General features: G+C 45.5%; 1 protein-coding gene across 1 annotated transcript; it reads right to left on the reverse strand.

Moving 5' to 3' along the window:
• Nucleotides 1-3,143: 3,143 nt before the first annotated feature.
• On the reverse strand, nucleotides 3,144-10,266 carry Scimp (SLP adaptor and CSK interacting membrane protein). Its single transcript, XM_035447477.1, has 4 exons — nucleotides 10,152-10,266; nucleotides 8,640-8,703; nucleotides 5,940-6,013; nucleotides 3,144-3,340 (listed from the first exon to the last, which is right to left on the reverse strand). Exons 1-4 carry the CDS (start codon nucleotides 10,261-10,263, stop codon nucleotides 3,144-3,146), a joined length of 447 nt encoding a protein of 148 aa, XP_035303368.1. The 5' UTR covers nucleotides 10,264-10,266.
• Between the last annotated feature and the right edge of the window lie 4,808 nt (nucleotides 10,267-15,074).

Raw genomic sequence — 15,074 nt, forward strand, 5'->3', positions numbered from 1 at the left:
AGTCCAGGCTGGCCTTGAACTCACAGAAATATGCATGCCTCTGTCTTCCCAGTGCAGGGATTAAAAGCCTGAACTACTACTGTCTGGCTTTTTGTTCATTTCTTAAAGAAGCCACGACTTTATCTATTATCAAGAGAACTATGGGGGTGCTGGAGAGAGAGCACAGCAGTTAAGAGCACTGGCTGCTCTTCCAGAGGACACAAGTTCAATTCCCAGCACCCACCCACATGGCAGCTCACAACTGCCTGTAACTCCAGTCCCAGGGGATCCAATGCTGTCCTCTGACGGCACTGCACATACATGATGCAAATACCCATACACATAAAATAAACATAATTTACAAAAAGGAGAGAGCTATGGTGCTGGGATTTGTAGCATAAGTTTTTAAAGCTGCTAAGGTGGCCAATGAGGACTCGTTCCAAAATGATATGTCAGCAGTGTCTTCGTTACCCTTAGATAGTAAACTCAGGATGGAATCTGTTTTCTTATTTCTAGACTCTTAAATCAGTGATTATGTACCTGAGTGCTTGGCTTGGAATATCCTGTGGGGCTGGAATATACACTAAGTCCTCTGAGGTCTTGATATATTTAATTCTGCCATGCAGGTTGGCAGTAGAAAACACAGTCTTGTGACATGAACCCAGCTCAAAGTCTCAACAAAATTATAACTGTCCAAATTTTTTATTTTATTTTTTGCTGGCAATTAATCTGTTTGTTCCTTTTCCCTGTGTGCTCAACATTCAAAAAATGTATTTACTAAGTGCCTTCTATGTGTCAGGATTTGTTCTAGACACTGAGAAAATAGAAATTAGCCTAACAAACTCTGTCCTAAGGAGCCTTGGTCACTTTCACATCACTGTGGCCCAGATACTTGAGAGGACAACCTGAAGGAGAAGATTTATTTTGGCTCATGGTTTTAGCAAGTTCAGTCCATGGTCACCTGGCTGGGGTTTCTGGGCCTGTCGTGAGGCAGAACATTATGACAGGTGAGCACGTGGGGGAGGCTTCTACTCTACAGGTAGCTGGGAAATAGGAGTGAGAGGAACAGACAAGAGAGGGGCCCAGGGTAGAACACAGCCCTTGACAACACACCGCCGGCAACCCAGTTCCTCAGTTAGACCTCACCTCCTAACGTTTCCAGACCCTCCCAAAGTAGCACCCCCAGCTGGGAAACAAATATTCAGCACATGAGCCTCGGGGGGACACTTTATGTTTAAACTACAATAAGCCTCCAGAATAGGGAGAACAGAAAGTAACTGGCCAGTTATGTAAAAGAGAGAAAACTTTCCACAGGGCCAAGGACCTGTGAGAGCCTGGAAGAGTTGATTAATTAATTAATTCATTCATTGATTCATTTGATCATTCATCATACCCATTGACCTCATCCACAGCATGCTAGGAACAGGTAAAGCAATGAGGAAGAGAAAGCCCATCCCTTCTCTGATCTCACCTTTGGTCAAATAGAAACGAAAGTCACATGAGCAGATTGTTACAGATGCTAGAGTTACAAGGGGAAAGCACGTACCCAGGGAACCACTACTTCTGGGACAGTGCCCACATGTTGGGTGGTGAGGATGGAATGGTGCCTGAGATGCAAAGCTGGGGAGGAATCTTGCATATAACAGGGGCAAGAGAGACCATAGCAAAGGTATTTTCAAATAGAGGAGAAACTCTGGGCAATGTGGAGGCTGCAAGTGAAGTTAGCCAATAACAAGATCCTGACAAATCTTGTAGGCTGTTTAAGAGTTTGGCCTCTTTCTGAGACTAATGGTTAAGTTTAAGAAATGGGAGGAAATGTTCAGTTGCTCACTTTAGAAGATCACCAGCTGCCAGTCAGTGTTTTGGAGTGGTGAGATGCCAGAGGCAGGACCCTGCTGAGAGGCTCTTAACGTTCTTTTTGGGAAGTGCTGGCCATGGCTGAGCTGGGAGTAGTGATGGGGACTGAGCCAGCTGAGGAATAGTCAACAGGGGTGGGGAGCACTGGCAATGAAGGACATGAGGAAGGATACTAATTTCTGCCGTCAGCAAAGGAGAAAATAATCCAGCACAAGACACTTGGGGTTGGGAGTAGATCTCCAGGGAATATACTGAACTGTGGGGTAATCAGATGGACATGTCCTGTGCAGCCTGGAACTGTAAGGAGAGTGCTTAACTGGAGCCTGCAGTTGGGAGGTGGTTAGGGCAGAGGAGGCTCTGAGCCCTGTGGACACTGCTGACATCACTCAGGAATGCTTAGAGGAAGATAAGAGATAACACCCCAGAAAAGATAGGTATGGAAAAGAGAGCAATATGGACTAAGAGAGGTAATAATGAAAGTCACAGAAGGGACACTAAACCCTGAGCTCGTGTCTTGAAAATCTGGGCTGGATGGTGCTTTCTGAAGACTTCCTGGGGAAAACCTTCTTTTCCTGGCACCACCAGCACACCCACTGCAGGAGGCAGCTGGAGGCGGAAGTCAGAAGGCCACCTGTGTCCTCTGTTGATTGTTAAAAATACTGTCTAAAAGCACAGGAAATAAGCTTGTGTGAGTACTCGATTTTCTTTGATGGGTATGATCCATTCTGTAACGGTCCTAGGGGTTGGAGCGTGAGGGGGTGGGGTGGCTTCAAAGAACAAAAAGTCTCTCAGAGTGTGGTGATCTGCACACCTCAAGAACCCTCAGCCATCATGACAGGCCACAGCCTCTAAGAGGTGCAGGAGTGGGTGGGGCCTGGGAGGAGGGACACAGGCATCCTTAAGCCATGCCTAGATAGGGATGGTAGCTGGGAGGCTCCACACAATCAAATACCAAGACTTAAGATCTCTCAGAGCCACGTTTACCAAGGGAACACAAGGGGAACGTGGAGAAATGAGTCGGTTCTCATAGGCTCAGTGGTCCACACTAAGGAAACTTCCTCCACAGACGTGTAAGGGCTAGACCTTTTTGACTCTCAGGCCAGAGCTTCTGGAGTATCAGAAACACCAGGAACATCTGGAGCAGCAGGAACACCTGGAACATCAGAACACTTGGAGCATTGGGAACACCAGGAACTTCTGGAGCATCAGGACAAACATCAAGCTGTTCTGTCCTCTGACATAGCTCTCACATAGCTGAGCTGGCTTCCTCCAGGATTTGGGAAGTGCCTATGTTACAGTTCAACATTCTAAAATGAGCTGTGTAAGCCCTTTTCAGCTTGCCAAGAAGGCGTGGTTGTTTTAGAATGCTGGTTTTCAGTGCTTGCTGGGATCTCAACGTCATCGTAGTCGTTTTCGGAGCCCGAGATAGAAAAGACCTTCTTGTTTCTAACTTTCCTCACTGATGAGTACCAAGCCGGTAGTTGGCTTGGAGCTTCCTGTGGAGCTAAAGCACAGGAAAAGGTCATTACATGCAAGGCTACTCTGTGTTCATGTATTTTTGGCCGAGTGGCTCAGCATTAGATTTGAGCCCATTACAGATCTTTCCACTTCCTGGAAGGCCAGTTCCCCATTTCACAGATGAAAACCAGTCACAGACATGACACATGTCTCAGGATCGCCCAAGTGCATGAATGACAAATGCTGGGCAGACTTCTTGGCTCCCACATCTCTGTTTTAAGAGCCTCACATCAAGGGAACTATGATGCAAATACTTAGGAAGCAGACCACAGCCAGTTACTAGGTGACCACAGTTGTGTCCACAGATCCAAGATCACAAGGGTCTTATGGACTTGTTGGTGCATCCCTCCCCACACCCTGGGACTGTTTGCCATTGCTTACATGCAAATCTGCGTGCTAAGAAGGAAGGAAATGGGGTGTGTATGTGTGTGTGGGTTGCTTTCAAAGATAGAATCACTGCAGAATGGGTCTATAGAAGGAACAAGAGTGATTACTGCCGTTCATCTGAGACTTGAGAATGATTCTCCTGAGGTTCGTGTGTTGGAGACTTGGTCACCAATGTGGTGACATTAAGAGGTGTGTGCCTGTATGTGTCTGTGTGTGCGGAGGGGCTCAACCGTTACCAGTTCCTACTGATTTGCAGAGGACCTGAGTTCAGTTCCCAGAAACCGTATCAGGTGGCTCACATCCACCTCTAACTCCAGCCCCAGGGGATTCAATGCCCTCTTCTGGACTCTGGACACATGTGTACTTATAGTACTTATAGAACACATGTGGGCAGATACTCAAACACATATGAGCAAAAAACTAAACTAAAAAAGGTGGTAGGACCTTCAAGAGTTGGAGCCTAGTTTGAATCGGTGTGGATCCCTCCCTTTGCTCTCCACCCTGTTCTACCATGAGATTTCCTGCTGTTACATGGGCTCCCGCTATGGTGCCAGGCTTGTCATGCGATGTAGCTTTCCAGTGCCATGCTGTTCGGACACTCAGCCACTAAAACTGCAAACTAAATAAGCCTTTTTAAAAAAGCTACCCAGTCTCAAGTATTTTGTCGTAGTAACAGAAAATGGACAAATACACTGATGAATAGCTTAGCCACACCTATACTAAGAACCAGATTTGCCTTCACAATAATTGTGTCTTCCTCTAAAGAAATTGAAAAACCATTGCCATTCCATTTCCTGTAAAATGAGTTTAGACTCCAGCAGTCAGTTTTGTGATCATGGGCAAATCACTTAACTTCCCTGGGCCTTAGTATTGTCAACTGTCCAAGGGCCATTGACAACCATCAGTTTCACAGAGCTATGAGGGTTTACATGAGGTCATGTCTAACAGGGAGCCAGTCAAGGGAACCAGGGAACATTCAGGAATGGTGGGGCTCACCTGTAATCATAACACTCCCTTAGCAGCCAAGGATTAACTTGAACTCCTTGGATGCTAAGGAAGTTTAAGGGCAACTTGAGCTACATGAGACCCTGCATCAGAAAACAAAGCCAGGTGGTGGTGGCACACGCCTTTAGTCCCGTCCTTGGGAGGCAGAGGCTCCCTGTCTTGAAAAAACCAATAAATAAATAAATAAATAAATAAATAAATAAATAAATAAACAAAAAAGAAAGAAAACAAAACACAAAAAAGGGACTGGGGAGTTCAATCTGTAAAGTACTTGTCTTGAAAGCATGAGGACCCAAGTTTCATTCTCAGAACCCATGTCTGTCTGTCTATCTATCTATGTGTCTACCTATGTATCCATCCATCCATCCATCTATCATCTACCTATCCATCTATCTGGAGTCTTTCTATGCATCTATCATCTATCTATATCTTTCTATCTACCTATCATCTATTACCTGTCTATCCATCTATCTATCATCTATCTGTGTGTCTATCTCTCCATCCATCTATTATCTATCTATCTATCTATCTATCTATCTATCTATCTTCTATCTATTGTCATGTGTGGTTGTCATGGCGGTGCACATCTGTAATTCCAGCAGAGGACAGATCCCTAAGACTCACTGGCCAGCTCTGCCTCATCTGCTTGGTGACTTCTAGCTAATGAAAGATTGTTTTTGTTTTTGTTTTTCTAATCTTTTTGAGACAGGGTTTCTCTGTGTAGCCCTGGCTGGCCCAGAACTCTCTCTGTAGACCAGGCTAACCTTGAACTCACAGAGGTCCGCCTACCTCCACCTCCCGAGTGCTGGAATTAAAGGCATGCACCACCACCGGCTGAAAGATTGTTTTCTAAAAGACGTGGGTTGTGCCCAAGGAACCACAGATAAGGATTGTCCATTGGCTTTCATGTGCATAGGACATTCATTCTCCAGCACCTGTACACACATGAACACACACTAAAATTGAAAAAAAAAAAAAAAGCCACAATCTGCAAGATGGGAAGAGCCCTCCCCAGATACCAAAGTAGCTAGAGCTTTTATCTTGGACTCTCAGCCTCCACAACTTGGAGAAAATAGTATTCCCATTGTTGAAGCTGCCCAGTCTGTAATATCTTGTTAGTAAGCTAAACAAGACACCTCCATACATTCATTATCCTACCCAGAATGAAACTGTTATCAGTAAAATGTACTTACCAGGGTCTCCTGGGAAAGGTGAGCCTCTGGGTGGCAGAGCAGGTAACTGCCCTGGTGATGGATTAAGAACATTCCTAGTGGGGGAGGGGAAGAGAGGGAGAAGAAGAGGGAGTGGGAGAGGGAGAGAGAGAGTCACTGGTCTGAATCAAGCCTATTGCCAGCTGCTTTGTAAGATATTAAGGCGAGTGAGTGGGTTGAAGATTCAAATCTAGATTCCTACAGATTGGAAGCATTTCCTTCCCTTTCTAGATTCTGCCTTCCATTTCTGTCATCCCAAAGAAAACATTTCCTGTAGCCCAGGGAATGGCACGGATCGTCCTTAGGGCCCAGGGTCTGTCCTCCTGTGTGAACACAGTGCATCAGGGGTATTCCAGTTACCTCCTACTGATGTTAGGTGTCAACACTATGACCAGCAGCGATGCTGCAATTTACCACATATGTGTCCAGAATGTTCTAGGTGGGGCTATTCACAACATCCCTGCTGTTAAGTGGCCCCCGAAGGTCCAGTGTGGCACTGTTGGAAAGTGGTGAAAGATTTAAGAGTTGGGACCTAGTGGGAAGTTTTCAAGTGCTTGGAAGCATGTGTTCAAAGGTGACTGTGGGCCCCAAGTCCCTTCCACCTCTCTTCACCCTTCCTCTTGTTCCTGGCTATGAGATGAACAGTTTTATTCTGTGGTGCACTCCCGCCTTACCACAGGCCCAAAGCAACAAGGCCAACCAATCATAGCCTAGAAACTGGAGAACTGTGAGCCAAGAGAAATCACGTCTCTTTAGAGGCTGATTGTCACAGGCATTTGTTTCAGTAACAGAAACTTACATACAAGTCACCACCACACTACCCAAATGCCCACTCACAGTAGATGGGACAGATTGACCATAGCCTACGCCTACAGTGGAATGTTCTACAGCAAGCAGAATGAACAATCTACAACAACACTCAATGAATCTGACAAAAATAGTATTGACCTGGGGTTGTAGCTCAATAGTGGAGCCTTGCATGTTATATGTGAGGCCCTGGGATTGTAGTGAACCCCTAGTACTGAAAAAGAAAAAAAAGCAAAAGATGCAAAATATTGTGTGCTATTCTGTTCATGCAAAGCACAAAACAAAAACCAGACGACAACAAAAACACCTTGCTGATCCCTTCTGGCTAGTAAGCATTTAGGGGTGCCATGCTGCAGGCCTTGGAAAAGAAGTGGCTATGGTGTTAGTGTCATCCACAGAGCTGGGCTACGGTGTTAGTGCCATCCACAGAGCTGGACACTGTTACCTGTGTCTGCTCAGTTCATGGAAAGTTGTTGAGCTGTGTGCTTCCTGGAAACATTTTTCTGTAGCAATACCACACTTCTGTGGGAAGTTTTCACTGTAGTACCAGTAAGGCGTTGGCTGTCTGGTTGTGTGATACACGATTGACTTACTCATCAATGGATCAGACTGGGCAAGGAGAAGTTGTATTTGTTGGTCTCTTTGAACCCCAATAAAATCCATTTGAGGAAATGTAGGGGTGTGTGTGTGTGTGTGTGTGTGTGTGTGTGTGTGTGTAGGGAAAGTCTGGCTGGGTCCTGGGTGACCACCTCTCAGCTTTGAGAATATCACATTGCTAATGGCTGTGTTTATGCACCTGGGACTTTGGCCACTTCTCATGGTTATGCTCATAATTTATGGGAGATGCCTGCTTCTGTTTGTCTGGGCCCCTGACTCGTGGAGGGGCTGGAGACTGCACAGTTTAAGTCAGACATGGGATGTCTATCATGATCCCGGTGTACCAAGGCTCAGCTGAGCTGCCTGGGTCTGTGGTGAGCTGCCTGGGTCTGGGATGCTTCACATTTGTTGACACACATATTTGCATACACAGTTGCTGGGATCTGTCCTCAGAATTAGCAGGGAAGGACAGCTGGAGGCTTGTCTGGTTCTTCCTAGATACCACCCTGTGTGCCTTTTTTCTTCTGCTGATTTTTGTCTATTTTTGGCTGTATTAAACTATAGTGTGCTGGGCATGGTGACACACAGCTTTGATCCCAGCACACAGGAGACAGAGAAAGATGGACCTCTGTGAGTTTGAGGCCAGCCTGGTGTACATAGTGAGTTCCAGGCTAGCCAGAGATACATAGTAGAATCCTGTCTCAAAAAAACAAACGACTGTGTGAGTGAGGTAACTTCTAGGTCCCATGAGTCCCTCTCATAAACAGCAATCAAAGAGCTCAAACACATCACAAAAAGCAGAAGTAAGGCTGATGCTCCAGCTGGAGGATCTAGGTTCTATTCCCAGCACCCACATGGTGGCTTACAGCTGTCCATAACTCCAGTTTCTGGGGATCCAGATATCACCCTTCTTGGGCATCAGGCACACACTTGGTGCATAGACATACATGTAGACAAAACACTCACACATATCAATCTTTAAAAGTGGAAGCAAGTACTATGCTTTTTTACAACTTTTTCAGAGGATCACACTTGTAATCTGCTTAAAGCGAAGAAGTATTTCGGAGTCTGGAACACAAAGCCTAAGCAGCAAACTCTGTCAGAATAGATATGTTCACAGTGCCAGAGGTGCTCTGCACTTACAATGCCCTGGCCTCCCTCCTCCAACAGATGGAGAAAGGGGGCATTGCAGACACACCAGAACAATAATGGAAAGGCCCTGATGGCAGTGAACAGATGGTTCTCAGAGTTGAACAGCATGAGTCTCCCCACACTTACTCATACATCTTTTCTTCATCTCTTCCATTGTGTTTCGAGGGCTTGGCAATCGCCCATTTCTTGCCTAAGGGGGAGAACCATATTCATTAGTGACAGTTGTGACTTCAGAATTTTGAAGTCCTTGGAAAACAAGCAGATCCAGGACATTTGGAAGGGAACTGCCAAGAGGCAACTGACTTAGGAACACCTAGCTTGCAAGTGACAGAGCTGGCATATGGACCCTGGCCATGAAGCCACAGAGCCTGGGTGTCAACCCAGGGCTGGCAATAGCCACGTGGGCTGTTTCTGCATTGTTTCATGCCATGATTAGCACCTGGTAGGTTGTGTGTATAGGCAGGAATGATTGGGATGAAATGAAATAAGAAATGGGAAGAATAGTTTATGCTGTGATGTGTTGGGTATGTGTAACGGCTGTTCTTGGTCGTCAACTTGACTACATCTGAAATTAACTAAAACACCCCAAATGGCTGGGCACACCTGTGAGGTATTTTTGCTTAATGAAATAATTTGAAGTAGAAAGATCCACTTCTAATTCAGATCTTTGAGGTGGGAAGACACACCTCTAATCTGGATCACACCTTCTCCTGGCAGCCTATATAAAGGACATGGAAGAAGGAAGCTTTGCCCTGTGTCTGCTTGCTCTTGCTCTCATTGGCTAGTCCATTCCTTCACTGATGTTAAACTTCAGGGTTCCAGCACATACTGAACACCAGCTGAGACATCCAAACTTGTGGACTGAATGACTACTGGATTCTTGGAGCCTCTGTTCATAGTCAGACATGTACTAGTTGAATCACAGATGCCTGAAGGACAGTGCCCTGGCCTTAGGGAGGCTCACCCAGGCACCCTGTATACTGTCTACAACCTCTGGGCATGCTCCTGGCTTAGGCCACATTTTATTTTTCTTTTAAATGCCTGGGATCTCAAGGGACTATACCACTGATTGGGGGTTTATGTTTCTGGAGATAAACAGCAAACCAGAAAACCCACTTATAGATAATCTAAAGTTAGTGTTAATCTCCAAGTAGTCTGAGGAGGCCAAAAACTTCTGGTCAAGATGGAGATAATAGCGAAAACAGGTCTTGGGGAAAGAAGGCAGTCATGGTGGAAAAGCACATTCATCATGGATTGGGTCTGTGTTTTAATGCATGCAGGAGACAGTTGACTTTCTAGAGACTTCTGTTTGTTCCCATCTGAGCACCACAGAAAAGATGACATCAGCACCAGGCAGAAACAGGGCTCCAGCCCCAGTGCCTGGAGACAGACTCTGCCTCTGCTATTACTCAAATCCTCTGACAAGGTCTTTGGAAATAAATCTCCTCCCCTTCACCATGTCTATGAGAAACTGAGGCCCAGGGACAGAGGTGAGTGGCATGGCTAGAAACCATACCCAAAGTGTGTGTGATGCTCCATCTAAGCTCAGCCTGCACACGTCCAGGCAGATCTGGAGCTCCACTGCACTGACACCACCTGCCCCACCCCCATCTGCCCAGGTAATTTGGCCATCATTACCTTGTCGAAACTGCCTCCTGCAGACACAGTACAGGATGAGACCCAGGACCAAGGAGACAACGACGATGGCCACAGCCAAGATGATCCAGAAATTGTCCCTCCACCAACTCATTGCCGTGGAAGCCTAAGAAGAATAGAGACGGAGGCATCAGTGGAAAGCCTGCAGGGTGGGGCTGTGACCTACCTCGCTTCCTGACACATCTGACGAGGAACCAGACAGTCAAACCCTATAGACAATTCCTGAGCAGGCCACAGGCAAGTCCTTAACATCTTCCGAGTCTGTGCCCCTTCTCTAACATGGGACTGATGCTGCCAACTGCTTCATGAAGTTTGGGAGGTTTAGCTGTATGTCATGTACCTACTAGGCACTCCAGAAATAGAGGATGCAGCTGAGGGACCATGTACCACTGAGAGCAATCCCCAGCTACAGTTCTTTATATCACAAAGACAAGATACACATTTTATTAGTGTGGAGAGAGAATTTTGTTGTTTGTCTTGAGGCTGGGCTTAGAAAAAATAGCTTGATATGTGCTATGATTTGAATACAGCTTGCTCTGCTAGAACTCACGCTGAGGTTTGGTCACCATGACACAGTATTGAGAAGTGGAGAGATTTTTTATTTAATAAAAATTATTTGATATGTATGAGTGTTTTGGCTGCATGTATCTCTGTGTACCACATGCCGTCCTGGTGTCCATGGAGCCAGAAGACAGTGTCTGATCCCCTGGAATCGGAGTTTTGGACAGTTGTGAGCAGCTGTGTGGGTGCTGGGAATCAAACCCTGAACCTCTAGAAGAGTGGCTGGTGCTTTTAGCAGCTGAACCATTTATCCAGCCCCTAGGATAGTGGGATTTCTTTTTTCCTTGTTTTTGGATTTTGGTTTTGTGGAGACAGAGTTTTTCTGTGTAATAGTCCTGGGTGTCCTGGCACTTGCTTTATAGACCAGGCTGGCCTCCAGCTCACAGATATCTGCCTTCCTCTGTCTCCCAAGTGCTAGGGTTAAAGGTGTGCACCACCACTGCCAGGCTGACGGTGGGATTTTTAAAAGTCATTTGGAGCTTGGTATGGTGGTTCACATTTATAACCTCAGCACTCCAGAGCCGGAGACCTCAAGTTCAGGGCTAGCCTTGACTACAAACAAACAGCTCTCCCCCAATAAAAGACATTTGGGTCATGAAAGGTCCACTCTAATGAAACAATTGACACTATTTTATGTGAAGGAGCCTTCACTTTTACAGGACTCGGTACACACCAGTTCCCTTCTAGTCAAGAGTTGAAATAGTAAGAGACCCTCTCCATGTAATCTTGGAATTCTCAGTTTACCTCTAACTTTCCAATTAACCATGAGCCAAAATAAATCTTTTTTTTTCCAAAATGAGTTATCCAGTCTCTTGTAATGCAACAAACCCAGACCACGAGTCTCTTTGAGCATGGTGTGGGACAAGCTGTAGATGCAGTCAGCTGAGTTATGCATGTAGAAAAATATCAGGAATTTAGGGGTCCAAAGACTGACAACAGAAGAGTCCAAAGACCCGGGGTAAAACCAAATATAACTGGTCAAACAAACAAACAAACAAACAAGAATCAATAAAGTGACTCCTCATGATTGATGTTCGTCTACACTCAGAGATTAGTGCCTTATCCAGTCATCATCAGAGAGGCTTCCTCCGGCAGCCGATGGGAACAGATGCAGAGAGCCACAGCCAGACATTATGCAGAGAGAGAGAGAGTCTAGATTGAAGGCCTCCATTAAATCCCTCCCCTCAGAGCTCAGGGAATCCTGTAGAAGAGGAAGCAGAAAGTGTATAAGAATCAGAGGGGAGCTGGGTGTTGGTGGCACATGCCTTTTAGCCCAGCACTCGGGAGGCAGAGGCAGCCGGATCTCTGTGAGTTCGAGGCCAGCCTGGTCAACAGAGTGAATTCCAGCATGGCCTTGTGTGTGTGTGTGTGTGTGTGTGTGTGTGTGTGTGTGTGTGTGTAGGCAGGGGCCAGGATAGGCTCCAAAGCTACACAGAGAAACCCTGTCTCGAAAAACCACCACCACCACCACCACCAACAACACAGTAAAAGGAATCAGAGGGGATGGAGGACACCAGGGTAACACAGCTCCCTGGATCAACTAAGCAAGGCACATATGGGCTCACAGAGACTAAAGCAGAAATCACAGGACTTACATGGGTTTTCTTGAGGTCCTCCATGCATGCCCTCTAGCTATTAGTTTAGTATTTTTATGGGAGAAAGGGAGTGGAGGTAAGGAGGAAAGTAGAGGTGAGGAGGAATCTGGAAGAGCAGAGGGAGGGGAAACTATAATCAGGATATATGGTCTGAGAAAAGACTGACAAGAGACTTAGAAAGGGTTAGCAGCAGAGGGTAGGGTCAATAATAAAGCCAGTCACACCACAGTTAGAAAGTCCCATAGTGGAAAATGATCAGTGTGTTTATAAGGGAGTTATGTGTTAATCCCAAGAGCCACCCTGAAGCCACTATGAGCAAGAATTCCTGGAAAGAATCTATGTTTGCACAGGCTGATGGGCTGGCTAACCTGTCAATGGTGTGGAGAGATTGGGAGTTTGTATATAGCTCCAGAGCCTAGTGATAATTTATCTTGGCCTATGCCTAGCCCGTAAAGAGCCATTCTTTGCCACTTCTGTGTGGGAATTAACATCCTGTGACTAGAGATAAGGTTGAGCTAACATTCTAAGCAACAGACTGTATCAACTGAACAAAACCCCTGTTTTCCACCAATCAAATGGTTGAGAATGCTATCAGCTAGTATCTGAGGTCTATAGCTAAGATTTATCTGCTGTTGCAACCCATTTCTCTGATTTTTTGTTTGTTTTTGTTTCCTTTTGGTTTTGGTTTGTTTGTTTGTTTTTGTTTGCTTTGTTTTGTTTTGTTTTTTGAGACTGAGTTTCTCTGAGTAGCCCTTGCTGTCCTGGAACTCACTCTGCAGACCAGGCTGGCTGGGAACTCAGAGATCTGGCTGCCTCTGCCTCCTGGGTGCTGGGATTAAAGGCATGTGCCACAATGCCTGGCTATCTATATGATGTGTTTTCTAAATGTTTTAATTTGAGACTAGAGAGATGGTCTGGTGGTTTAGAGCACTTGTTGCTCTTCCAGAGGACCTGAGTTCAATTCCCAGCACCTACATCAAGTAGCTCACAACCATTTCTAGGGGAATCTTTCACCTCTGGCCTCTACACACACACACACACACACACACACACACACACACACACACACACACGTAATTTAAAATGATAGAAATAGGTGCTGGAGATGGCTCAGTGGTTAAGAACACCGGCTGCTTTTCCAGAGGATCCTGGTTTCATTCCCAGAAACCTCATGGAGGTTAACAACCATGTGTAACTCCAGTTCCAGGGCATCTGTCGCCCTCTTCTGGCCTCTGAGAATACTGCACACACTTAGTGCACAGACACACATGCAGGCAAAACACTCATATAGGTAAAAATAAGTAAATATTTTTAAAATGATAAAAATAAATATTTTACCAAGTCTTGATTTATGGCTTTGTTTGTGCTGTTACTTAATGAAGCTATGTGCACATTGGAACATGGAATTGTAGGTAACCTAAAATCATTCTTCCTAGGCCATGGTCATTTATATTTGGCTCTAGAGTAAACAAACTCTCTCAACCCCCTTGAAGTGAAAGCTGTTTTTACATTGACACTGTATTATAATTTCCTATTACCACTAAACCTTCAGTAAAATGCATGACCTCCCAAACCTTGCATGAGCAGAGCCTGAGGGTGAGAATGGCATATACACAGTGGCTTCCCAAGCCAGGCAGGACATGTGAGCAGGCAGAGCAAGCAGCGGATGCCAGGCTTCATGTGAGAGTAGGGAAGGAGCTGTGGATTCAGCTCCTCAGTGATTCAGGAGCTTCTGGAGAGAGATCAGGCTCTGCATCCATGGACTGGGCACTTTGAAAATTGGAGACTAAGGTAGGGGTCATTGGACATGTCCCAGCATCTTGGTTATATGACAGTCAACTTCCTGTGTCAATGTGCAGGCAGTAGAGACTCGTTCATGCATATTCACTTGGCACCATTTCAGACTGATGCTTTTTAGTAATAGTAGTAACATTTAAAAGTGTTGAGGCAAGTAGCAGAGAAACAAGGTAGAATTATGCCTCAGGAAAGCAAGCTGGCCTGTCTCCCGCCACCCAAAAACATTATAGGTGGTGGGGAAATCTATTGTGCACAGCTAGCATTCTTTGACACCATTTATTTTGTACTTTTCGATTCAATGTGACTTTTGTGATTTGTCCACATCGATGCACTGAGGATCTACTCTTAGGCTCCAAAGTGTCTACTCCCTGTGACATGGTTCACGCCTAGGCACACAGGGCAGAGGGTTTACTGTAGATCACTTGTCCATGGTGTGTAAAAGAGAACAACAGAGAAAGAAGAACCAAAGGAAAGTGAAAACAGAAACTGGAAATTCTCTTGGCATACGCCTGTGAAGTTTGCATCTACAAGACCCATGGAGGTTAAAAAACAAACACCAAAAACCAACAGGACACTGGACTTACAAAGGGGACACATATCAGAAGGCAGTGGCTTCACTCTCTTGACAAACAGGAATAATGTTCTTTCTCTAGCCTTGGGGAACCAAATAGACAGAAAGATCTGTGTGTAGACAGACAGACAGGATTTCTTCCTTTCCTTTTGTCCCCCCCCCGACTTTTCAAATGCTTGTGTCTTGGTTCTTTGTCTATCTGTATTCTATATTTTTCTTTCTGTTTGTGTTTTTTTTCCTTTCTAATTTTCTCCAAAAACCACACATATCTGCAGCCTAAAGCAGCAGAGATTGGCATCAGGACACAAGAGTTAAAAACTTGTTCTGGAAGACTGGATAAAAGGAGAAAGGGAGATAAGGGGCCATCATTCCCACTGTCAA

This window comes from Cricetulus griseus, chromosome 7 (genome assembly GCF_003668045.3).
Source record: "Cricetulus griseus strain 17A/GY chromosome 7, alternate assembly CriGri-PICRH-1.0, whole genome shotgun sequence".
NCBI classification, from domain to species: Eukaryota; Metazoa; Chordata; class Mammalia; order Rodentia; family Cricetidae; genus Cricetulus; species Cricetulus griseus.

What these genes read in the sequence shown, in the direction of transcription:
- Scimp (XM_035447477.1), bottom strand. Translation starts at nt 10,263, where the DNA reads ATGAGTTGGTGGAGGGACAATTTCTGGATCATCTTGGCTGTGGCCATC. An exon ending in CAGGAGGCAGTTTCGACAAG is followed by an intron (nt 8,704 to 10,151) that starts GTAATGATGGCC and finishes TCTCCCCCTTAG; the next exon opens with GCAAGAAATGGGCGATTGCC. An exon ending in ACCTTTCCCAGGAGACCCTG is followed by an intron (nt 3,341 to 5,939) that starts GTAAGTACATTT and finishes CCTGTGCTTTAG; the next exon opens with CTCCACAGGAAGCTCCAAGC.